The following is a 25,567-nucleotide window of genomic DNA, read 5'->3' as shown; positions in this document are numbered from 1 at the left end:
GACGTTCTGGGTAGTCTCCTCGACAATCTCCGGACCTACTAAGACCCTTTCTCCGACTTCTGACCAACACAACGGCGTGCGACAAGCTCTACCATACAAAGCCTCAAATGGTGCCATGCCAATACTTGAATGAAAACTATTATTATAGGCAAATTCCATCAGATCCAACCGCTGGTGCCAAGCATCACCAAATTGCAACACCGAAGTTCGCAACATATCCTCCAAAGTCTGTATAGTCCTCTCAGACTGCCCGTCTGTCTGCGGATGATACGCCGTACTGTAGAGTAGTCTCGTACCCAAAGCTTCCTGGAAAGCCACCCAAAACTTAGATGTGAACCGTGGATCACGATCCGAGACAATACTCACCGGAACTCCATGGTACTTCACTACTTTCGAGATGAACAATTCCGCCAATCGACTCAAAGAATACTTCTCTCTCACTGGAATGAAATGTGCGGATTTAGTGAGTCGATCAACGATCACCCAAATGCCGTCAAAACCGTTATGTGTACGCGGGAGCTTGTACACAAAGTCCATGGTGATGTTTTCCCATTTCCACTCAGGAACGGGAAGCGGCTGCAACAATCCAAACGGCTTTTTCCTTTCTGCCTTAACCTGCTGACAAATGGTACACCTACTTACATACTCGGCTATCTCCCTTTTCATACCCGGCCAATAATAAAATGGTCGAATGGTATGATACATTTTAGTAGCTCCTGGATGCATGGCGTAAGCCGAGATATGTGCTTCATCCAGGATTTCTTTCTTTAAATCCACAACATTCGGCACGAACATTCTTCCTTCTTGCATCAACATGCCATCCGATTCACGCACTCTGAGGTCTCTCCTCCTACCCTGTTCTCGAGCTTGGATTAATTCTTGAGTCTGCTCATCAGCTGCTTGGGTTGCAAGCACCCGATCAACTAAGATGGGCCTAACTTGAAAATTAGCAAGTAAAGCCACATCTCGATCTTCTGTTTCTAACCTCACTCCTGTAGCACGCAAGTCCGCCAAAAGAGGAATATGGCTTGCATACAATGCATTAATGCGGCCTTGAGACTTCCGACTAAGAGCATCAGCAACTACATTCGCACGACCAGGGTGATAATCAATCGTGCAGTCGTAATCGCTGAGCAACTCCATCCACCTCCGTTGACGAAGATTAAGTTCTTTCTGGGTAAAAAGATACTGGAGACTCTTATGATCAGTAAAGATCCTGCACTTCTCACCATAAAGATAGTGTCTCCACAACTTTAACGCAAAAATGATAGCGGCCAACTCCAAATCATGAGTAGGGTAATTCAACTCATGGGGTTTTAACTGACGTGAAGCATAAGCAATCACCCTACCATGCTGCATCAACACACATCCCAGACCATTCAAGGAAGCATCGCTATAAACCTCGAAATCACCACTATCGTCCGGGAGTGCCAGAACAGGTGCTTGAGTGAGACAACGCTTCAACTGTTGGAAACTCTGTTCACACCTATCATCCCACTCGAATTTAACATCTTTTCTCGTTAGTCTCGTCAATGGTAAAGCAATCATCGAGAAATCCTTAACAAATCTCCGATAATACCCCGCCAAACCAAGAAAACTCCTCACCTCGGTGACGGTTCGCGGTTGATCCCAATTCTCCACTGCCGCAACCTTCTGAGGGTCAACCAGAATACCCTGAGCAGAAATAACATGCCCTAGAAATGCAACTTGATTTAGCCAAAACTGGCACTTGCTAAACTTAGCATATAATTGATGTTCCCTCAACCTTTTCAACACCAGGGTAAGATGTCGAACATGCTCCGCCTTCGACTTAGAATACACCAGAATATCATCGATAAAAACAATCACGAACCTATCCAAATAAGGCTGGAACACCCGATTCATTAAATCCATAAAAGCTGCCGGTGCATTCGTCAACCCAAACGGCATGACCAGAAACTCGTAATGACCATAACGAGTCCTGAACGCCGTCTTAGGAACGTCATCCCTATTAATCTTCAGCTGATAGTACCCAGACCTCAAGTCAATCTTAGAGAACACACAAGCACCTCTAAGCTGATCGAATAAGTCATCGATACGTGGCAACGGATAACGGTTTTTAATCGTCACCCGGTTCAATTGCCTGTAATCGATACACAGCCTCAAAGTTCCGTCTTTCTTCCTCACAAACAATACTGGAGCGCCCCAGGGTGAAGTACTAGGCTGAATGAATCCTTTATCCACTAATTCTTGCAGTTGCACTTTCAATTCCCTTAATTCAGCAGGTGCCATACGATAAGGAGTCAAAGAAATAGGATTGGTACCTGGAAGCAAGTCGATAGTGAACTCCAAATCTCGATCTGGTGGTAACCCAGGCAAATCCTCGGGGAAAACATCTGGAAAGTGTCGGACGACCCTCACGTCCTCAACACCACAAGGAGGAGCCTCATCCAACACCACATGGGCTAAATACCCCTGACAACCCTTAGTCAACAACTTTTTCGCTCGTAGTGCCGAAATAACACCATGTCTTACCCCACTCTGCTCACCAACAAAGGTAACCACGGGTAGTCCAGGGCGACGAAATGTAACTATCTTCCCGTAACAATCAATATTGGCACGATTGGGGTGCAACCAATCCGCGCCCAAAATCACATCGAAATCAACAATATCTAACGGGATAAGATCAGCGGGCATAACCACGCCCTCAACTACCACTGGACAACCTGGGTACACACGATCCACAATACATCTCTCCCCTCTAGGCATAGCGAACTCTAAATCATATCCTAGAGGTGTGGGGCGAGGTTGCGTCACTTGAGCAAATGTATGAGAAATCACAGAATGTGTAGCTCCACAATCAATTAAAACTCTAGCAAAATAACCAAGAATATTTAACGTACCCATAATCAAATCCGGGTTGTTCTGAGCATCTTGCAGAGAAATGTTGTGTATACGCCCCTGGCCCTGCTGCCGTCCGCCACGACCTCTGCTCGCCTGAGCACCACGACTCTGCGTACCACGCCCCTGACTGGGCTGACCGGTCTGTCTCGAAGACCCTGCACTACTGGTAGCAATCTCTCCTGTCTGAATCTGTCCTCCCTGATACCATTGAGAACTGCCGGCTGGAGCTGGAGGATACGGCATATAGCCGCCCGAATACTGAGGGTAACCACCCTGGGAGTAGGGGTCCTGAGGATACTGATACTGTCCCGAGGCATAGGGAACAGCATCACCCTGGTAGTGGTAGGCACCACCTCGACCTGCCTGTCCGTAACCACTAGGACCTTGAATCTGCTGGATAGGGGCAGGCGGTGGCAGGAAAGTTTGCTGCGGTCTCTGCTGTTGACTCTGGGGACATTGTGCGGCTCGATGCCCTATCTGCCCGCAAGTGAAACAACCACTACTGCCCCGCCTACACTCGCCCGTATGCCGATTATTACACATTCGGCAAAGTGGGGCCCTACCTCGACCACCGTCCCCCTGTCTCTGGCCTCGAAAACCACCAGTAAATCTACCTCCTCGTCCCTGACCCGTGGCACTGTAACCACCACTAGAAGAACTAGAGCTGTTACCACCCCTCTTGAAGTTTTGAGTCTGACGAGGCCCGAGCGATGCCTGACCTTTACCTTTGTCGTCCTTCTTCTGATTACCACTCTTTTCATCTTCATCGTTCTCACTCGGCATATTCTCAGAGTCCTCGACTCTCAACAAAACCTCGTAGAACTCCTGGTATGTATCACAATGAGTGGAGGTCGACATCGAACGCCACTTCTTCTTAGTGCCGATGCGAAAACGGCGAAGCATCTCTGCTGGGTTACTAGCAATCTCAGGGTGGTATCGAGACAAGTCAGTAAACTTTCGATAATACTCATTCGCAGACATCTTCCGCTGTTTCAACTCGGTGAATTCCTGTTTCTTGCGATCGATATACTCTGGGGGAATAAACCTCCTCTTGAACAACCTAATGAAAACATTCCAGTCCGTCCTCTCGGCCGGAGTCAAACTACGAAGCTCCTGCTCCCACCATGATGCAGACTCCGTACCCAGAAACCATGAAGTCGCCTCGACCCATCTCTCAACAGGGAGATTCCCCTGGTTGTTCAACACTCGGAAAGTCTTCTCAATATGCTCCAACCAACGCTCCGCGGCCTCGTGCCCCTCATGACCGTAGAACTTATCCAATTTCAGATTGTACATAGTTTCCAGAGGAGTCCTCTGGGGAGGGCGGATAGCTGCCTGGATAGCAGTAGCAATAGCTTCCCCCAGCTGAGTGATATCGGGGAAACTAGACTCATCTGAACGGCGTGGTTCCCGACGAGGCGGCATAATTCTGACAGAAGGCACCAAAACCATTAGAATACTCACAAAAACACAGGACTGCCAAACCTACGCTCTGATACCAAACTGACACACCCCAACCGAGATCAGGGCATGCTGGCCGTCACGTGGAGGTGACGTAGCCATGTGCACAGTGCGGAAGCTAGAAACAATAATATAAAAGTACGAATAATTTAGAACTAGCAAATGTAATGTGATAAGTAGGTGCTAGTAAAAGTAAGACGCTTAAATCAGAGCCTTAAGCCTACAGCAGTCCAAATGAAAAGTTACAACAGTAGTGCACCCAAGGGTGACCCTACGTAGGTGAGTGTCTGTCAGAATGCCGGGACGTCCACCGAGAAAACCACCAAACCCGCTAAGCTACTAGAACCTGGAGGGGCGCAAAAACAAAAGCGTGAGTGGGCAAAACAAATCTCTAAAAAAAAAACCATTTCATAAAACATAAAATAACCCCTCGCCGTAAAACCTGTATACTTCCCAGAAAATAAACATATAAACGTAAGTATAAATATGCCAAATATACTCAAGGGTATGCCAGCATGCTCAAATGTATGCCGTCATGCTCAACGTCTCAAAACAACATGCAAGTGTTCAGGTATGTACATCACATCAATAGCATAATAAACTGGCAGCCGGAGTCCCCTAAGTGACCTGTACGGCTGAGTCTAGAGCTCAAATCACAACTCAATCCCTAAACCTGCCCACGAGTCGGAACCATCTATAGTGGTCTGTACGACAAGCCTGGGTGTAATACATATAAACGCTCTAGTGCTACGATCACGTGAAGGCTGTGCGAATAATCGCGGGTCACCTACGAGTCGGAACCACCTATAGTGGTCTGTACGACAGGACTGTGCACCTAACTTGGATTCAAGCTGAGCGTGTGGTGCGGGAGGTGAACAACACGTGAAAGACTGTGCCCTACTCTGGGCGGGAGCACTAACACCGGGGGTGCAGGTTATGAGCTCTCTAACCACCTCGAACCACTATTTAATGCGAATGTAAAACAACGCTTACCTGGCACTTACCTAGGCCGCCGCAGCACCAACATAAATGTAAATGACGTAAGAATAAATATATAAACCAACTCATATGCCACTAATTATGCATAGTCATCAATCATATAAAATTACGGCGTAAAACAAGGTATTTATACTAATTTCTGGGAAATAACATGTATATAGGTATATACGAAAAACGAAAGCCCACTCACTGGTAAGTAGAAGGGTCGTAGCCCCCCTGCCTCGAATGTGCACGCTCGTCCTCGGGATACGTGTCACCTATATGCGAATCAACTACAAAAACGTTAACTTTAAAACACATAACCGTCCGTTCAAAATAACTTCTCATACATTGCTCAAAATGGACAAATGAATATACCAACGTGACCTACACAACCTCACGATCACAACCATATTTTTAAAATAATTTTTGGACCACGCACGCGCCCCCACGCGCCTGATTATGCACGGACCCACGCGCCCCCACGCGCGGTCACGTGTCACGCACGCTGACGGCGTCGAGTGACGCCGTCAGGAATATTCCCTGGAATATTCCGTTATCCTTGACTGACGCCGTTACTGTCAGTTAGGAATATTCCGTTAAATCCTAACGGAATATTCCTTGTCTTCTCCGGCCAACCCCCCTCGCCGGCGCCGTCGCCGGAAACCTGCAACTCGCCATATCTCACTCATTTTTCCACCTTTTTTCATGTTTCTTGCACCAAAATCCACCTTAAAGCTAGTAGAATAAGTTCCAACAAGTTTTAAGGCCTAAAATGTCGAGATTATACCTGCCCAAATCTTCAATTCTCGGCCAACTCCAACACCCACGATTCAGACGTCCAAACTCGCCCAACGAGCTATTCCCAAGTTCCTGGGAACCTCACAAACAACACTATGAGCTTCAAATGTCCAAAAACTCGATAAACTACTCTTGCATGAACAGTACTCAAATCGGCCATTTTCGAAACAACGTGAAAACAAAGGGTTTCTCACCTGTAAAGGGTATGGCTGTGCTCGCCTCGACCTCACGAGTTCAATGGTGTAACTGGTTTCCACGATCTGTTAGGATTGTGTGGGCTATGGGTTTGTCCGTACGTTTTCAAAAGGGAAGAAGGAGAAATGGAGCTCGGGGGAGAGAGAGAGAGGAAAGTCAGAGGGAGAGGGAGAGATGGCAAGTGTAAATGTGTGTGTGTGTGACCCCCACACCTGTCCACACCACACAAAACACCAAAAACATAATAGAACAAACTAGGGGTAAAATGGTCATTTCACACGTACGGTTCGATAGTTTCGGGACGGGATGTCACAATTATTCTTACTCATCTCCGTTGTTTCTTCAAACTCTACCTTACTCGGTGAACGATCCATTAGGTTCCTTTTAGCGAGGCAGTGGGCGATTAAAACTCTTTCTAATCGATTGTGAATTGAAACTTACTTTCAATTCTCCCGTTAGTGATAATATACTTTTAGGGCTTCCACAAACCATGGTTGACGCCTAGCAGCATGTCATGGTTACCCAAGCTAATCAGAAGAGGTGGAGAACCTATTCAGTTTTAGGATTACAAATGCAATACGGTCTTTCTCTAATACAATACTCTTGACCACATTGTTTGGTTTGATAGTTTATTCATGTCTACTATCCAATGTGAGTCTTGTGCTTATATGATTACCTTGAATGTGATTTGGAACACATTCCTAAATCTCATTCATACTTTGGCCAAAGATTCTTAATCATATCATAGAGTATTCTCCCTCAAACAGTTTGAAGGTTAGAGATCCCTTGTTGCGCATTCACTTGCCTCCATAGCTAAGTGGCTTAACCCCAACGATGCCTTGGACACCCTCCTGATGGAGTGACTTTGACATAATCAAAGATTAAGGACCTAACCACAAGACAACTGTGATGCCTCAGGTCAAAAGACTAATTTGCATTATCCCAACCATGAGTTCTCATGTGACATGAATATGAGAACTCTTCGTTGATCGTGTTCAGTGAACTCATTCTCTATTGAGCACCTACGTACTTGTCTTGATGTCACACACACCAATGACTCGAGACTAGTCACTCTCCCTGAGAGAAGACATAACACGTACTGATCTTAACGGACTGTCAATGCCCAATTGACAATCCTATGATCAGGAACGTTTAGGATGTGTCAACGAAAGAATAGTCTCATGAATCTAACTTCTTTAGATCGCATTCTTCCAATCACATATTCCTTGGACTTATCGTTTAAGCATATAACATTTATATGAGACGGCTCAAACAATAATGTTTGCCCTTAATATTGAACTAGATTAGTTTAACATGTGAAATGTCCATAAAGTATCATCATATGATTGGTTTTAGGGCACATTTCCAACATCTAGCACTTACAGGTAGCTTGCTCTTGGTGCGTTCTTGTCCTAGTTTGTCCTCATCCTTGTCGTTGTTGTTGTTTTCCAATGTACTGGCCTTATTAGGAAAACTAATGAAAAAGGCTTGAAAACTTTGAGTTTTAATGACAAGAACAAAATAAAAAGTAAAGTGAATAGTACCATGTTTGACTTTTTAGTGTAAAAATGTGGTTTTTCGTTAAAGTGAACAGTACCGTGGGCTTTTCGTTAAAACTCTTTTTTTAATTTGTAAGTGCATGGATTCCTCCAATTTCCAACTGGAGAATCCTTGATTTCTTATCTTCTTCATGTTTTGCTGAGTCTTTTCTTCTTCTTTCCAGTGTTGCAGCTATATGGCTCTTCTTTGGTATAACGTTGCATAGGGTTGGTAGCCTCGTGAAGCATAGGTTGAACACGCTGCCCAATGCCTCTTCTTCTTGCACCAAGTCCCACATCATGACTCTATCTTTGGTGACGCTCCTTTCTGTTTTCTCTCTCGTTTTCCTATATATGCTTGGACAAAATAGTTCTTCTCTTTGCTCATTAAAGAAGCATGCGATTCTAGGCCAAAAAGTGATCTCATCTTGATTTAGTCAGCTCAACTTTGAGTTTTAGTTGTTTCCTAAGTGTCTTACTTGGTTTGTAAGGGAAAAAGGGAAGGATAAGGTTGTTCAATTTCAAGCCTTCCTACGTGGAGCTTAAAATAATGGGCTCAAATTTTTGGTGCTCTCAAGCAGCAAAATCTTCCACAATTCTAATTCCATGTAGGCCCACCGAACTTCCGTAACTATCCACACCATGACCCACTCAGTAAGCCCCATTACGTGGATTGGGCCCAATTAAGGGTGTCGTGTGCTTGGCGTGACGTCACCGTATTAATATTATTATATTGCTTGGCACAATAAATATGCATGATTTGTATTGGCTTGGTGTGATATTACAAATGTTCATTTTATAGCATTATTTTATTCGTGTAGCGTGATTATAAGCTTACATACCCCTCGTTTCGCACTTTATGTATGAATTTAAGCTTGGCTTGTGACATGTATGCAATGATTGGGTTTTGAGATATTATTGAAATTATAGGTGAAATTTTTGGGCCCTAACACCAAGTAAACTATAGTACTAGTTGGTATTCCTCTTTATTCTTCACTAATAAATGAAAGATCTCAAGCTCGACTCACATGAATGACGATGACGTATTATATTTGTGTTGAGTTCGATACTTAGATTACTAGCTCATTTTGTGGTCTAGTCCAATCTCCCCCTCCCTTTAGAATAAAAAATCCCCTTACCCTTTAGTAGAATATTGTTGTAGAGAAAAGTTCAATTGTTGTTTTCTTGGTGTTTATTTTATTTCGTGTGTTATGAATTTCTTGTTTAAGTTTCGAGGTTCAAGTGTTTCTTCCAACGCTTTACCAATTCCGTGTGGACATAAGGATGATAGGACAAACCTTGAGCTTCAATCATTTTATGATCAGCTTAATTATTTAAGTCAAAATTAAACTGTCAAAGAAAACAACGAGTAATGTGAACGAAGTTCCTATTATATTGGCTTGAGCAAATAATCTAGAACGAGAGAGTCATCATGACTCAACTCACGATTCAATTCGAAGATTCTCTAAATACCGTAGAACTGACTTGGTCTCTCATCACGTATATAGCACGTGATAGACTAACAATTTTCATAAACTAATTTAACTAATGGTTCAGAATATGAATACATACATACATACATACATATATATATATATATATATATATATATATATGAATTTGACTAGAAGGAATTGTCCAACAAATAAGTTCTTGTAAAATAAATAAATTCAGGAAACAATGCCAATCAAATTAACAGTCTAACAAATAAATTATTGAAAGGATAATGTTTGAGAGACTATCTTTTTAGATCATATTTTGTAAATCACATGATGTAAGGTTAAAGGTTTGATTCCTTCTCTAAATCGTTAAAAAGAAGTCCAACCATTAATCATCACATATAATTTACAAAATATGATTTTACTAGCTCTTTCCCGATTGAAAATATGTGCAGTCAGTATAGAATGTGTTCGTATAGAGCAGTCGAACGTACTCAAATGAATTTCAGTAAAACTAAAAAGTCAGCTAGTAAAGAATCTGACCACTCATTACTTGATGAAGGATTCCAAATGATGAAAATTCAAAGAAAAATTATTTTGTCTTTTGGGAAGGTGTATGAAGAATAGGGGCCGGGGTTATTACCAGGAAATTCAAATGGTGGCCTTGACTTCGCCAATTCTAATTAATAATTAGATAGATATTATTAGAGCATCAATTAATTTACTAGTCTGTTTCTTTTAGGTTTCTCTTGCACATGGATGTAAACTACGCAAGGAAGTATAGATTTACAAGAGTCGATTTGATAATATTTTTTCAATTAAACAACAATGTCAATTTCACTTTAGTATTGGTATCATGGAAAAGACATTGTTGAGAATAAATTCATAAAATAAAAATTAAAAGTACAATAAGTTAGAGGGACAAGAAACCCAACCCTAATACAGTATCAAAAAGCAAATAGAAACGACAAAAAATGAAAATGGTAGAGCTAGAAAGAATGACCAAGGCTCAAACCAACAAGGAAACTCAAAATTAGATCATAAGAAAACCATTAAAATAGCTCTTAAGAGAAGTGAAAGTTCAGGAGCCCCCAAAGATTATGAACAAAAGTTGCAGCTGTATACAAGGGATAAGAATCCGACCACCAATAAATCCAGTTGGCTAAACAATCAGCCACGTAATTACCTTCACGATATATATATGAGAAACTTGAATCCAAAAGAAACTAAAGTCGACATGATCCCGAAAAGCTCTATTTTATTTATTTATTTTTTAATTTGCCAACCACAATATTTGTTTTTTTTTTTTTTTGACAAATTTAATTATATTGTTTGATCACACATTTCGACAAAAACTCAACCTAATCAATGTGAAGAATTCTAGTTCTGTTGCAAGACAATCTGACATGAAAACATTTACACTACGCATGTGTATGAGTAACTTAATGATTCATATCAGATATTGGAAGTTTAATTAACAAAGATATAAAAAGAACAAATTTGGAAATTTTAAGCCGGATGTAATTTTGGCCAAGAAGGAGTTGAATTAATTCCACGCACCATACTGCAGAAATATTATGTATATATGTTCCTGCAAGGAAAAGAGACCGAAGTATTGATTAAGTCTTAGTGCTGACTTATGACTCAATAAAAAGGAGGAAATCTTTTAACATTGACCGAGTAAAAAGTATGGCAGCATTCTTGAATCTTATCCATATAAATAGGAAGAGAGCTCTGAAGTCGTTCTTCAAAACAAAAACAACAAAGGATGTCTCAGTTTGCTCTTCTTTTTTATTTCCTGATCACAGTTTCAGGTTTTAGGGAAGGAATTACAACATTTGGAAATGCCAATACAATCGAGAATGGACCCGGGATGGGAATACTAGGTGCTATTATCGACAACAGTTCTCGGATTGGCAAAGAAGAGAGAGTGGCAATTCAAATGGCACTGGACGATCATTTTGATACCACTGGGAATCAGAGACTGGTTCTGCACGTAAGAAACTCTCAGAGGAAGCCCTCGCAGGCAGCTCTTGCAGGTAATTAAGCTTTCTAAACTTCCTTGTTTTTATTTTTTATAAAGGCAATATCTATGTTGCACTGACGCTCCGAAGCCCAAGTGCCGGGGTGTCCCTTATTTTATTTTTTTATATCGGCAAATATGATGGGGAGGGGAGAATGAAAAACAAAACTCATATCTATCTACTTGTAAACCTGGAGTTTTTTTATTTCTTCTCACGATACAAAATAAATTAGTTTATCCTTGTTTTTAAATTATTAAGTTTAAAGTGTTTTTCTAAGTATAATTTTATTGATATCTTACATGTGAAAACAAATAATTTTCTTATATAAAGTGAGGGCATATTTTTTTATGTCATCTTGGGCCTCAAAATCTAGACCGGTCCTGACAAAAGCTATATAATTGTATATTCTTCAATCTAGGAATTTTAGTGCATATAGGGATCGATGTATCATGCATGTATGCATTCATTTTTCTCTCTTCTTTGCTTTTAATTTTAGCTTGAGAAAACTCAATAGTAAGGTAAGTAATTGACTGTTGAAAGATGTGCCATTTTATCAATCTGCAGCTAAAGGTCTTATAGACGAGCAAAAAGTGCAAGCCATTCTAGGACCTCAAACATGGGAAGAGACATCACTAGTAGCTGAGGTTGGCAGTGAGACTCATACCCCAATTGTTTCATTTGCTGAGGCTAATCCAATTTGGGCAGCTGAGCTGTGGCCCTTTCTGGTTCAATCTTCTCGTAACCAGTTGAAACAAATGGAAGCAATTGCCGATATAGTTCAGTCTTGGGAATGGCATCAAGTCACTGTAATTTACGCAGATAGAGATTCTTCAGCCAATGAAGTCTTACCTCACCTCTCCGATGCCTTGAAACAAGTTGGTGCAGAAATTAGCCGCCTGGTAGCTCTCCCTCCTTTTGCTTCTTCTTCATTAATCAAAGAGCTTGAGAAAATTCAAAATGACCAATGTAGAGTCTTTGTTGTGCATTTGTCTGCGCCATTGGCGGTGCAATTATTTGAAAAGGCAAAAGAAATGAAGATGATGGAAAAGGATTATGTATGGATCACCACTGATCCTATTACAAGCCTTGTCCACTCTTTTAATGCCTCCACCATCTCCTCAATGCAAGGGATCATCGGAGTCAAGAGCTACTTCCCCGAAAGTGGGAACCAATTTAAGGATTTTGATCATAGGTTTCGAAAAAGGTTTAGCACGGAACATCCTGAAGACGGTAACAATGAGCCTGGAATCTTTGCAGCACAGGCTTATGATGCTGCAAGGGCAGTGGCTCAAGCTATGACAGAAAGCAGCAAAGGGAGGAAATTGTTAGCAAAACTTTTACGAAGTGATTTTCATGGCTTAAGTGGAAGAATTAAGTTCAATGACCAAAAATTAGCACCACAACATGTATTTCAAATCATCAATGTGAATGGAAAAAGTTACAGAGAAGTTGGATACTGGTCAGATGGATTAGGATTCTCAGAGACTATCGGTGAAGGTGCTACTAACAGATCTTCTATGAGAGATTTGGGGCAAGTTTTTTGGCCAGGAGGGCCTTTGTATACTCCAAAAGGGTGGGCTGCACCAACAACAAATGCAAACGTGCTGAGAATTGGTGTGCCGACAGGAGCAACATTCAAACAGTACGTAAATGTGAAGAAAGATCCATTGGGAAATAACTTATCTTTCAGTGGAATTGCAATAGATCTCTTCAAAGCAACCGTAAATGAGCTGCCTTACAATTTGCCCTACGAGTTATTTCCTTTCGAAGGAACATATGATTCTTTAGTGAAGCAAATCCATTTGCATGTAAGACATTTACTTTCTGTAGTTAGTCTCTTCATGTAGTTGGTTAATTAATCCAAATTGCATGCCAATATTTGATGTTTAATTTCATGGAATAATTAAGATCAATCAAACTTGTCATGCAGAAATTTGATGCTGTAGTTGGTGATGTAGCAATAGTGTCCCGGAGATATGAACACGCAGAATTCACACACCCCTATACCGAATCAGGATTGGTAATGATAGTTCCAGTCAGGTCCAAAACAAGTAACAAAGCTTGGTTATTCATGAAACCTTTCACAAAAGCAATGTGGGCACTTATAGGAGCCATCAATGTCTACAATGGCTTTGTTGTATGGCTGATAGAGCGAAACTACTGTCCCGAACTTAAAGGCTCTGTGCTAAATCAAATAGGAAGCTTGATTTGGCTATCTTTCACCACTCTCTTCTCCTTACAAGGTAAATTCGTAACCCGCATTGATGTTTAATTTCACTCTCTTCCTCTCTATTTTTTTTTAAATTGTCTAAATACAACTTCTATTTGATTAACTGAGCAAAGGAGATAAGCTGCATAGCAATTTGTCTCGGATGGCAATGGTGGTCTGGCTATTTATGGCGCTAATCATCACACAGACATACACCGCTAACCTTGCCAGCATGCTCACTGTCCAGCAGCTTGAACCTGCCGTAGCAGATGTCGATACACTGCTGCGAACCAATGCCATGGTTGGTTATTGTAAGGCATCCTTTGTTTCAGCCTATTTAACGGAAGTCTTGCACTTCCCCCACAACAATATTATGCAGTTTAACTCCACAGAAGAATATGCCTTAGCCCTCAGAAGTAAAGTAATTGCTGCTGCTTTTCTCGAAGCCCCTTTCGCAAAAATATTCCTTGCAAAATACTGCAAAGCCTTTATGCAAGCGGGACCGACTTTCAAAGTTGGAGGATTTGGATTTGTAATTATCTAGCTTTTCACCCAGTCAATCTCTTCTGCATTCAAGTAACCATATATTAACTAAGCTTTTATGCTACAGGTATTTCCAAAAGGGTCTATGTTGCTTCCTAGTGTAACGGAAGCAATGTTAAAGGTAACCGAAAGGGGTGACCTTCGGACTTTAGAGAACAAGATGCTGGCCTCTCTGAAGTGCTTGGATGCAGACACAGATGGTGCTAATCCTAGTCTAAGCCCCAACAGCTTTTGGGTACTATTCGTACTCACAGGGGGGACATCGACAATTGGTCTTGTGGTTTACATTTTTCGCATTCGTAAATCATTTCTTCTACACAAAGCCAACTGGAAATTAATATTGGATGTAATGAAACGATGGGGAAATCCAAACAGAAGGGTCTCAAGAAGAGACAGCGATATTAATGAAGAAAGTCATGCATATCCTTCGAATGCATCTGCCTTGCAGGCTCAAGTCTAGACATTGATGCCTTTTGCAACAAAATTAGATAACCGAAAAGATTTTTCAACGTAGATTAGGATAGAATTCAGTTTTGCAAATAAAAGAGTACAGCTTTAGCCACTGCATTGAAAACATAGGCCAACTCTACGATCCGTTACTTTTGTGAGGAGTTCTTTTCTTTTCGATCTGTTGGCTTGTATTCAATGCCATAGAATCAACACTGTAACTTGTAACATGGTGTTTTTTAATACTGAAACTTGTAACATAGTTTTGTGAAAAAGAATAATCATCAGTTAGTTTTGTGAAAAAGAATAATCATCAGTCAAAGTCCCTAAAGTTGTGCATTATGTATTGCTTTACGATTCGAAGTAGATAGTGCTCTATTATTCCGCAGAATTGTTACTTGAAGGGTCTGATTCTCAAGAACCAGCAGAGGGCTTCCATCATTTTCTTCACCACCATGTCCCCATGATCAGCACCATTATATATAAGAAAGTTGGTAAACACAATGCAGTCTATATATATATATATATATATATATGACATATGTTCTTATCAATATGTGATTGTGTAAATCCTAGGTAGAGATATCATAGGAATCCTTTGGGATCTAGAAGATCTTTCCTAATAGACTTTGTATTACTTGGAGAGCAAGTTTCTCTCCTCCTTATTCCTTATTACTATAAATAAAGTCACAAGGACTGGAGAATTAACACACAATTCCTCAAGTCTATTCTCCAATCTTTTTCTCTTCCCTTTGCCGCACCTCTCTACTAAATATAGGCAACAACACGTTATCAGCACGCTCTTCAAGCTATGCTAAAGAGAATTTATTCGTCTTCAATCAAGGGAGTATTACGTTCTAATTATTTTAAAGGAAAACTAATGAAAATGGCTTGAAAACTTTGAGTTTTAATGATAAAGACAAAATAAAGTATAAAGTGAATAGTACCAGGATTGACTTTTTAGTGTAAAAATGTGGTTTTTTGTTGAAGTGAACAGTACAGGAGCTTTTTGTTAAAGTTCCCTTATTTTAATTGATTAAATTTTGATTTTTTTCAATTCATATACTTTTATTGATTCAATTTATTTCTCTTCTTATGTTGAACGTGATACAACCTTGAAGATGAAAGCCAAAATTGAAGAAAGAACTCCTACAAACCCGTTCACTAAATTCATCACGCAATCCAGTTTCTTCTAAAACAACGGTGTGTATCTCAATTTTTTTTCAGACCATAATGCATGACCCAACTTTACGATTTACGAATTTTAGATTTTACTTAAATTGTTTATGCATTATATCCATAATATTGCTATTATGTGAATTGAATATGTGTGAATAAAGAAGAAAAAGGAAAGAAAAAACAAAAAATGTTGAAACCCTAGAACTCATAATGGACCTAGATGCCCTAGTCTACTTTAGACTGGGCCTGATCTATGAAAGCTCAGTGCTTGAGCACCAAGCTCGCACTAGTGTGTGTCTACACCATGGCTTGCAGCCCATGACTGAGCCAAGCCCAGTTGAGCCACGTAGCTCCTGGCCCTAACACAGAACGACGTTGTTTTAGGCGTCTTCTTCGTCTAGCCTTCTGCACCTCGACGGAATCGAGGACTGTGCTCGCAGCCGCACTCATTACCAAATCTTGGTGATTGCAGGACAGTGGTGATACCAAAATTTATCCACCATCGTCGATCTCGATGTTGGAGATCAATTTTTCCGGTCGACTCCTATTGCGATTCTTGGAACCTCCCCAGCCGTCTTCCGCCGTCTTGTTTTTTGAGATTCCACGACGATGACCTCGACCTTTGTGATCCATGCTCGCTGCCGTCCCATATGACACCGTCGGTCTCCATTGTTTCCCAACAAAACCCTTCACCCATCGTAAATGGGCTCGGATCTTACATAAGAGGCCTTGGGCCTTTACTTCTCTCGGCCCACACCCAATAAACAGCCCCAGTTTTTGGGTTTAAGACCTCAAGGCCTGTTTTGTTTTTCTGAGACCTGCTGCATTAGCAGCCTGCCAAATATCCCATTCTGGGCTTGGGCTCATTCTCCATTTTTTGGGGCTTTAAGTCAATTTTTTTTTTTCCAGTTAGACCTGTAGTCCAATTCGTGAAAAAAAAAATGTTTTTCTTTTGGGCCTATTTACTTAGCCCATATTAAACCCTAAACCCTATAAATCGGGATTTGGTTTTCACTTTTCTTTCTTAGCCCATATTTGGGCTTGGGTTCCGTTAATCCAAATTTTTCACGCTGGCCGGTAGCCAAGCCAATTACAATAATAATTTTTTTGGACCCGAAGCTCCATATATTTTTTAGGGTCGTTTCCCTAAACTTTCACACAAAGGGTCCCAAAGCTACCCACTATAATCTCTTGCTTTATATATTTTTGTTTTGTATATATTACGTTTGTTTGCAGGAATTATGTAAAATCCCACATCGCCCAGGGGTGAGGATCCTGTAAGCCTTATATGTATATTCTCATCTTTACCTAGCACAAGGCCTTTTGGGAGCTCACTAGCTTTCGAGTTCGTCGGAACTCCGAAGTTCAGCGAGTTTAGGCTAGAGCAATCCCATGATGGGTGACCCACTGAGTCTTTCTCGTGTGAGTTCCCAGAAACAAAACCATGAGGGCATTGTCGGGGCCTAAAATGCACAATATCGTGCTACGTGGAGTCGAGCTAGGGATGTGGTGGGGGCCCGGGCCGGGATGTGACAAATTATGAACTTGACGTTCATACTTGGGAACTCGAAGTTTCGGAAAAGTGCCATAGAAACCTGAAGTTTCTTAACGTGCAACACTCATGTTAAGACCCAAAGTTCTCCATGCTTAAATCCATTTAAACCAAACCATGTCTTAGAACTTGAATGTTCTAACGTTGATGTTTATGGAAATTTTATTTCCTAAAACACCAATCACATTCTTATTTCTACCATTCAGTGTATTGTTGAACCGTAAAAAGTTCGATTTCACTGATTTGGAAGTTTTGAACAAGAAACTACTTTATGTGGATACAAGACGTGACACCGTGCTTGACTACGACTAGTTGCAAATTCATTGTAGCCAGTTATGGTGTGGAATAGCTGAATAAGCCTCCACCATAATCTTCATTCGAAGACTTATGCCTGAAGCATATCAAATGGAAGTACCTCACTGCCAAGGACTCTATGGCTCTTTGACTCGCTATGGACCATTTCAAATCATGCAAAGATGAATTCTTGCTCGAAGTAAAACATGATTGAAACCTTTACGTCCATGAATAGGTACAATTCTGAAGTTTATATTCGATTAAATTTTGACGGGAAGAAAATCTTTCTCGTCCTTCTATATCTAAATTGCTCCTTAAGTAGCAATATAGATAGCAGAAGTTCACCAAATTCTCGGATCTGACTACTACCACACTTGTGAGAGAATGGTACTACTCTGCTTCGGCAGAGGTCTACCGAACAAACCCCTCCAGTTTCGGCTGGAGCCTACTGAACCCAAGTCTGGGTCTGTCTTTCTCTCATACAACATAATTTCAAGTTTGTTTTACAACCTATGGTAGAATCTAGGCTTGGCAATAGGTGGTATCATGCCTGAAGCATGATCCTTGACACCTAAAACTTCAAGAATAAGGGATAGTCTTCCTGAACCTTAACCTTGCAGAATCTAACTCCGTTTTGACAGAATAGATCATTGGTTATTCATTTTTCTGTACCTTTACCAATGTTGTTGAGGAGTACCATTCCTGTAGTCAATCTATGAGACTAATTTTGCTCCACCTAACACATTTGGAAGAGTGAAATTTGACATGGAAGGCCATACTAGCCGAACCCCCTTGTATATTTGGTTTATTTTATGAATAATTTATTTTGTTCTAGGATTTAAGATTGGTGTTCGGATGTCACTATTATTCTCGAATAAAGAGTTAATTAACGAAAACTACCACATGTGACTACAATTAACTCATGCTTAGGTATGTTTTGTGGGGAAGTTAGCTATCTGGTTCTATGCTAACTTCATACCTAATCATCCCCTGACAACCTTTCAGGCTTATCCAACCTGATTGTGGGGCATGGCATTGTCCTATATTGTCAAATGGTACTAATTTTACCATAAAAGGGAAGCCTTATACTCACTCGTTCCGGAAAACGCCCTTTTTGAGCTTTAAGGATAGTTGAGAGTATTATTACCATATTAAAACCAATGTAGAAAAATAGAGTAAAATTCCTTAGCATATTACCATATTGCACTTCCTACGAATATCGCAAAAATGCATATTCTAAAGAAGATGGAACACTTAAAAAATGGATATACCCATTCAGGCCCACTATGTGGCAGGCCAGAAGCCTGCGATTCTAAAGGAATTTTCTCTATGTGTGTACGTTTGGGATATCTCGGATGATTTGTATACGCCGTTTTGGGCATCCTTTTACAAGAAGTAAAGAAATCATACCTGGACACGTATTATACCTTAGCACCCTCTATCTTTTCTACAAAGGATTCAAAGGGGACATTTGTGGACTAATTCAACCACTCTGCAGACTATTTAGATACTTTATAGTATCGATTGATGCTTCTACACGTTTGTCACACGTGTGGCTGTTGTCCACAAGCTGCATTCTCCACACTGGCGGCTCAGATTAACAAGCTCAAGGCTCACCACCCTGACTATCTGATCAAATTTATTTGATTGGATAAGTTGGAGAATTTATATTGAAAACTTTCGATGGATAATGCATGTCAGTTGGGTTTTAAAGTTAAACATCCAGTCCCATGTTCATACCTAAAACAACCCACCAGAAGCATTCATTAAACACCTTCAAATGATTGTGCGATCAATTGGTCATACGTACCAAAGTTCTCGATCTCTGCTCGGGGCCATGCAATATTGTAAGCAACCATGTTGGTCCGCCTGAGGCCCGTTATGATCCAGCCTTATAAAGCACGTGTCAGTTGGTTACTAGATCTGAACCCGACATATTGCATCTACGCGTCTTTGGTTGTGCGGTCTATGTGCCATTTTGCACTGCCCTTATGTACAAAAGAACAAAAGGGTCCTCAGGGAATGATGAAAATCTATGTCAGTTATGATTCTCCTTCTAATATTCATTACTAAGAACCTTTGTCAGGCGATCTCTTTACCGCTCATTTTGCGGATTATCACTTTTATGAGACAGTCTTCCCGTCGTTAGGGGGAGATAAGAACGTCAACGTTTCTTAAGAAGACGTCCCCACTATGTCTCATCTCGATCCCAATCTAGATCGTCAGAGTATAACCAGACACTTCCTCTAATCTAGCAAAAGTGACGAGATCACAAATACCCGTTGCAAATGTGCCTGCAAAGATATGTACCAAATGTACGATGGACCTTCATCCCGAAAGCAGGAACGCCACTACTGTGGCCGACCCTTATACATTGGCGGCTAGCTAATCAATCTGTCATACGCCAGAAGTGTGGCAGATCACTTGGTTCGAGGATTCACTTCCTCAAAATTGGAGGAATATAGCACAAACGAATCTGTCCCTCGATCCCTATCTCAAACCTTTTCATCTCATGAGATTAAATTCGGATTACTCCCGAGACCTGAAGTTCTTCGTCTTGTATACTAATTTGGATGAGATATGGAATTGGAATGAGATTATCATAGATGATGTTTCATTTATATGGTTACCACCGACATAAATGAAAAGTGACGATAACGAACCGTGTTCCGTTGATTAGTGTTGACGTAGAATTGATTGGTTAACTAAAAGAATCAATCTATGACGAATGAGATGAATGAAATAATGCGATATGACACCTTGTGGCACAAGGTTTCTCTCATACGCTATGTGATTGATTGCAACATTATAAACGACGTGGTTGTAAAAAGTATTTTGACAACTTTTTAAATTAATTATTAAACCCACATCAGCACATAACAATTTTTTTTACAGAATTGTGGCGAAATAATCATATTGATTTGCGACACCTATTTTCAAGGACTACATTGATTGATTTTCAATTTCAGAGACCATATTTATGGTGTGAGTCAATTTTAGGGACCATCGTGATGGTGTGGGTCAATTTCAGGGATCATTTGTGATAAAAACTCGTAAATCTTGTGGAACCCATTTATGTGTCACATCATCACTTAACGGAATTTTAAACAGAATTGTGACGGAAGGACCGCATTGATTTGCAACACCTATTTTCAGCGACTACTTTGATTGATTTTTAATTTCAGGGACCATCTTGATGACGAGGGTCAATTTTAATGACCATTTATGATAAAAAACCATCTCTATATATATAAAGGCAGCACTACTCCAAAATGATCAAACATTCAGAATATCAATCTGACTCCGTCATGAGAAATTTATCTAATGTTAAGATATCTCTGCCTGCAAGAACTTATGGCTAATAACAATTCGACGGCCATTGTTTTCTGAACTTTCAACAGTTTGGACCAAAAGTAATACCCCATATTTTTAATGATGGTCAAGCTGATCAGGAATGTAATTAATTTTGTTTGGTCATGTCTCCGGTTCAAAGAAATAGAAACTCAGAAAAAAAGTACCCACGTTTTTTTTTCTCTCTCACAGTTTTGTTCAACTTCTCTCTTTCATAATTTTATTTTATTTTTTTCTCTTTAAATTTTTTGTATTTTCTATTTGTGTGGACTCCATCTAGTTTTTATTAAAAAAAAAAACCTAGAAAAAACAGGCAGGGCCCTCAGCGCTCCTTCCACGTTCAATAATGCTTTGTATTCGTATTTTGCAGTCCCCCTTTCCCGTTCTCCCCTTTCCTGTACGGTAGCATTTTTGGGATTCGAAATAACAGAAAGGATTATTATTGTATTACATTAGGAAATTCTTTTGGCTGTGAATGGTAAAGGAAAGGCACATGCAAACCACTAATTATCATATATTCGTTGTATGGTTGTACTCAACGCTTCAACTCACTGTTCTTAGTTCAAACTCTCCTTTTTTTTTTATGTAGTTTATATATATATATATATATGCAACAATTTATTTGCACTTAGAGGTGAAAAATAAATTTATATTAAACTCACAGGTTTATACTTAAGACTTGTCCATTACAAAATTAGAGCAATAGGTCGGTTATAAAAATTATCTATTAATCATGGAATAAGCATATGTGATCAGCGGAGGCGATGATGGAAACCCTAGCTACAAACCATTGATACTTTTTTTTTTTTTAGTACACCGATATATTTTACATTAAGTGAAGGGGGAGTTCAGCTAAACTACATAATGGACAACCTAATTTGATATTGAATTCTCCACTTACGAGATTTAAACCTAACACCTCTCACTTACAAGTGAAAAGAAATACCACCAGATCATAATACTGAATTACAACTATTGATACATTTGACTTTTGATTATTAACAAATGGTGGAACAAATTAGGATTATGTGTTCTATAAGTACATTATCAAGTGGGTGAAATTTGAAATGAATTAATGCATGTAGATGGGGTAAACCTATGGGACAAACTATGGGATCAAGTACTTAATTAATTAACATGCTTTCTAACTTTTCCACTAATCATTATTAGTGTCTCCTAAGTACTTTCATTAAAAACCCAACATGACTGCCAACATAAGATAATGGAAAATACCAAGAAACTTGTCATGCATATATATATATATATATAGAGAGAGAGAGAGAGAGAGAGAGAGAGAAGAGAGAGAGAGAGAGAGGGGCAAAAGGGGACTCTCAAACCCTCCCATGTGAGGTTGATTTGGAGACAAAGCAAACAAAGGTGGACTCTTACTAGCAATTCACATGGGAGGAGGAGGACATGATTCTTACAAGCTCTCCCTCCCTTTCACAGCTCATCCTCTCTAAATTCCTACATCCTTCCACTACATGTATTTTATATACCGAAATATATAGGACTTCTCTTATATATGTAATTAGTCTCCCACATCCCTAATTACTTGTACATACATACTTCAAAATCACGACAATTTGTGAATTAACATGGCCATTTGATCGTATAATAATGGTCACGTTCCATTCTTTTTCATTACAGAAAAACAATAATATTATATATTTATGTATCATAAAAATCATATGATCACTACTAAGTGTTAATGATTCAGGTGTTATAGCATAGATGAACGATGAACTTATACTTTATAATTTAACATCAATAAATATGACATGTTATAACATTGGTCTAGCCACATTAGCTGATTGGTGGTGTGACAGCCACATGACAATGTTGCGATCACACCACATGTTAGTATTGGATAGCACTCTCTACTAATCTATGTATTATATGACATAAATGAGCATCATAGTTACACTTTAGAATATAATGTAACTAATATCATGTATTATAATATCTTTGGATTGATCATACAACTTGATTGTTTTTGTCAAAATCATACTATTAGGCGGTTTTACGATCACAATAAAAATATCTACAAAAAGCAAATTGAGGTAAACAATTTTAAGAAAATAGGGCAAAAAAAGAGTTAAAAGAATGCATAAATCATTCCCCATAACTATTAGATCCTACAAATCGATTGCAATCAAAATTCATCCCCAAGACCTTGGTCAATGGTGTGAGATAACTAACAAAAATGGGCCATATGTCCCGTAGATTTTTGCAGCATTATTGTATCCAAAGGATCAAAAAAGCTCAATAATGCTCTACAACTACAAGCAACTTCAAACTCGTATCCATATGACATATCTTTTGTATATGCATAGTGTAATACATAAGTGATATATATAATATGTATACACACACAAACACACTATGTATTCAGTGCTTCAATTCGTTAAATTATAGGATACATGTATAGTAGGGTAAATCTCAGTTTACTACCCTCAAGTTTCATGGTTTTCAATACTTGGTACATGAAGTTTTTTTCATCCCATAGTCATACCTGAAGTGTTAATTTTGGAACAGTCTTATACATCCGTTAGTCTGGCTGTTAAGTCTCCTGTTAACTGATGACGTGGTGCCCAAGTAGACAATGATTGGGCGCCACATGTCAATAAGGGTCCCACGTGGATATTAAAAATAAAAAATATTAAAAATCAAACATTAAAAAATTACAAAAAAAAAAAAAGTTGTCTTCTTCCTCAAACCCTCGACCCTCCTTCCTTTCTCCCTCCCTTCTCTCCTCTGCACCCACCTGATTCGATATTTTCTCCGAGAGCAGCGCCTCATTTTCATCCTCGTTGACATTGCTATCACCACCGTAGGGTTCACCCTCTTCCCGTCCTCCACCCCCCACTCTCCTTACGCCTCCGACAACGTCCCAATCTTGAACTACGTCAGATACGACTTCGATTCGCTGGTGATGACCCAGTACAAGCCGGCCTACGAACTTAGATTCGGGTTGAATAGCTGGGGTTCTAGTAGGAATGTGCCACTAGGGCTGAAACGAAAGGGGCTTTGGATCATCATGATGGGCAGGGCCAAATCTACTATCTACTCGAGGTCGACCAGATATACCATATGGCTTGCCGAGATTCGAGCTCATCCGACACGACGTCGTTGAGCCACTTCTGCTTGAGGTTGACCAGATCTACCATCTGGCTTACCTTGCCTTCCCTGTCCATCCTCTTGAGGCAGAGCTTTTCGATTCTTCTAGGGCTTCGACGACGACAAGGGGGAATATGTGGCTGGCGCGGTGGGTGTGGTAGAGTAAGAGGGAGGGTGCGGCATGTGAGCGATGGCGTTGGACGGTGCCGTCGGGGGGTACGGTAAAGGAATGATGGATGTGCAAAGGTTGGGTGCGTGCAGATGAGAGAAGGGAAGGAGAAGCAAGGGAAAGTCGGGGTTTGAGGAAGAAGACAACTTTTTTTTTTTTTTTTTTTTTTTTTTTGTAATTTGTTTAATGTTTAATTTTTAATTTTTTTTTTTTAATATCCACGTGGGACCCTTATTGACACATGGTGCCCAGTCATTGTCCATGTGGGTGTCACATCATCAGTTAATGGGAGACTTAACAGCCAGACTAACAAATGTATGAGACTATCCCAAAATTAACACTTTAGGTATGAATCTAGGACGAAAAAAACTTCATGTACAAAATGTTGAAAACCACGAAACTTAAGAGTAGTAAACTGAGATTTATCATATATAGTATATAGTATAGAAATACTATCCATACACATAATGTAATGGGGTTGAGAGGGAAAAAGGGGAGGATGAGGTGTCACATCGGCACATGGGGTGGGGGGGCTGATTCCCTTCGGTTAGAGAAATTTCTCATTGTGACCGGAATACGAAGGGTACACCACGTGTTTTCATAAAAGTGGTGGGAATTTTTTTTTTTTTAAAGTTATTAACTTTTTAACACACATATCTCACCATTTGTATAGTGACACGTAGGGATGGGCAAACTACCTATGGGTTTGGGTAATTGCAGTTACCCGTCCATTGAAAGTTCACAGTTACAGTTATGGTTAACCATTTAGACGAATAAATGGTTATAGGTATAACCGTTTATCCGTGAAATTTAAATGGGCAGTTATGAGTATTACCCGCGGTTATAACGGATATTCATTTACTCATTTAAATGAAATTTAATGCTTTGAATTTGACATCTTGTTTGGAAATGCTACGAGGTGTGAGGGGGTAATGCTAATGTTGATTTTTATTTTGGTCAAAATAATGGTAATGTTGGTTCAGTCGGTCATTCAGATACATAGAGATTTCAACCAAGTTTGCAAAGATCCTAAAAAAAGCCATTTGCTCTTTGCTCTTTGCTCCTGCAGTGCAGACGACTGCAGTGACCTTTCTCCGACGATATCCATATTCTGATAAACCCATTTATAATTAAAGACTTGTTTGGGTGTAGCAAAAAAAAATCGTTCGTAAACTATTATTTTAATTATTGGAATTGTATGATAACTTAAATGATTAAAATAGGGAAATGCATGCTAAGATGTACCTATAACGATGTTTAATTATCAGAAAACAAAAATTATAACAAATTTATCTTTTCTAATTTTTAAGTTGTTAAAAAAAACATGTAGACGGGTGAAAAATGGGTTAAAAAAAATGATAAACGGGTTCAAAAATAGGTAAAC

General features: G+C 39.8%; 1 protein-coding gene across 1 annotated transcript; it reads left to right on the top strand.

Annotated features, from left to right (window-relative positions):
- Window positions 1-11,024: 11,024 nt before the first annotated feature.
- Window positions 11,025-14,672, top strand: LOC103933288 (glutamate receptor 2.8). The gene is made up of 5 exons (XM_009342970.3): window positions 11,025-11,334; window positions 11,884-13,127; window positions 13,250-13,562; window positions 13,663-14,060; window positions 14,139-14,672. The coding sequence occupies exons 1-5, from the start codon at window positions 11,064-11,066 to the stop codon at window positions 14,529-14,531; spliced, it is 2,619 nt and encodes an 872-aa protein (XP_009341245.2). The 5' UTR covers window positions 11,025-11,063; the 3' UTR covers window positions 14,532-14,672.
- Window positions 14,673-25,567: the final 10,895 nt, after the last annotated feature.

This window comes from the organism of the source record quoted next, unplaced genomic scaffold (genome assembly GCF_019419815.1).
Source record: "Pyrus x bretschneideri cultivar Hongxiangsu unplaced genomic scaffold, Pyrus_bretschneideri_v1 Contig25, whole genome shotgun sequence".
NCBI lineage: Eukaryota > Viridiplantae > Streptophyta > Magnoliopsida > Rosales > Rosaceae > Pyrus > Pyrus x bretschneideri.
This window is presented reverse-complemented; position numbering and strand designations above follow the sequence as displayed.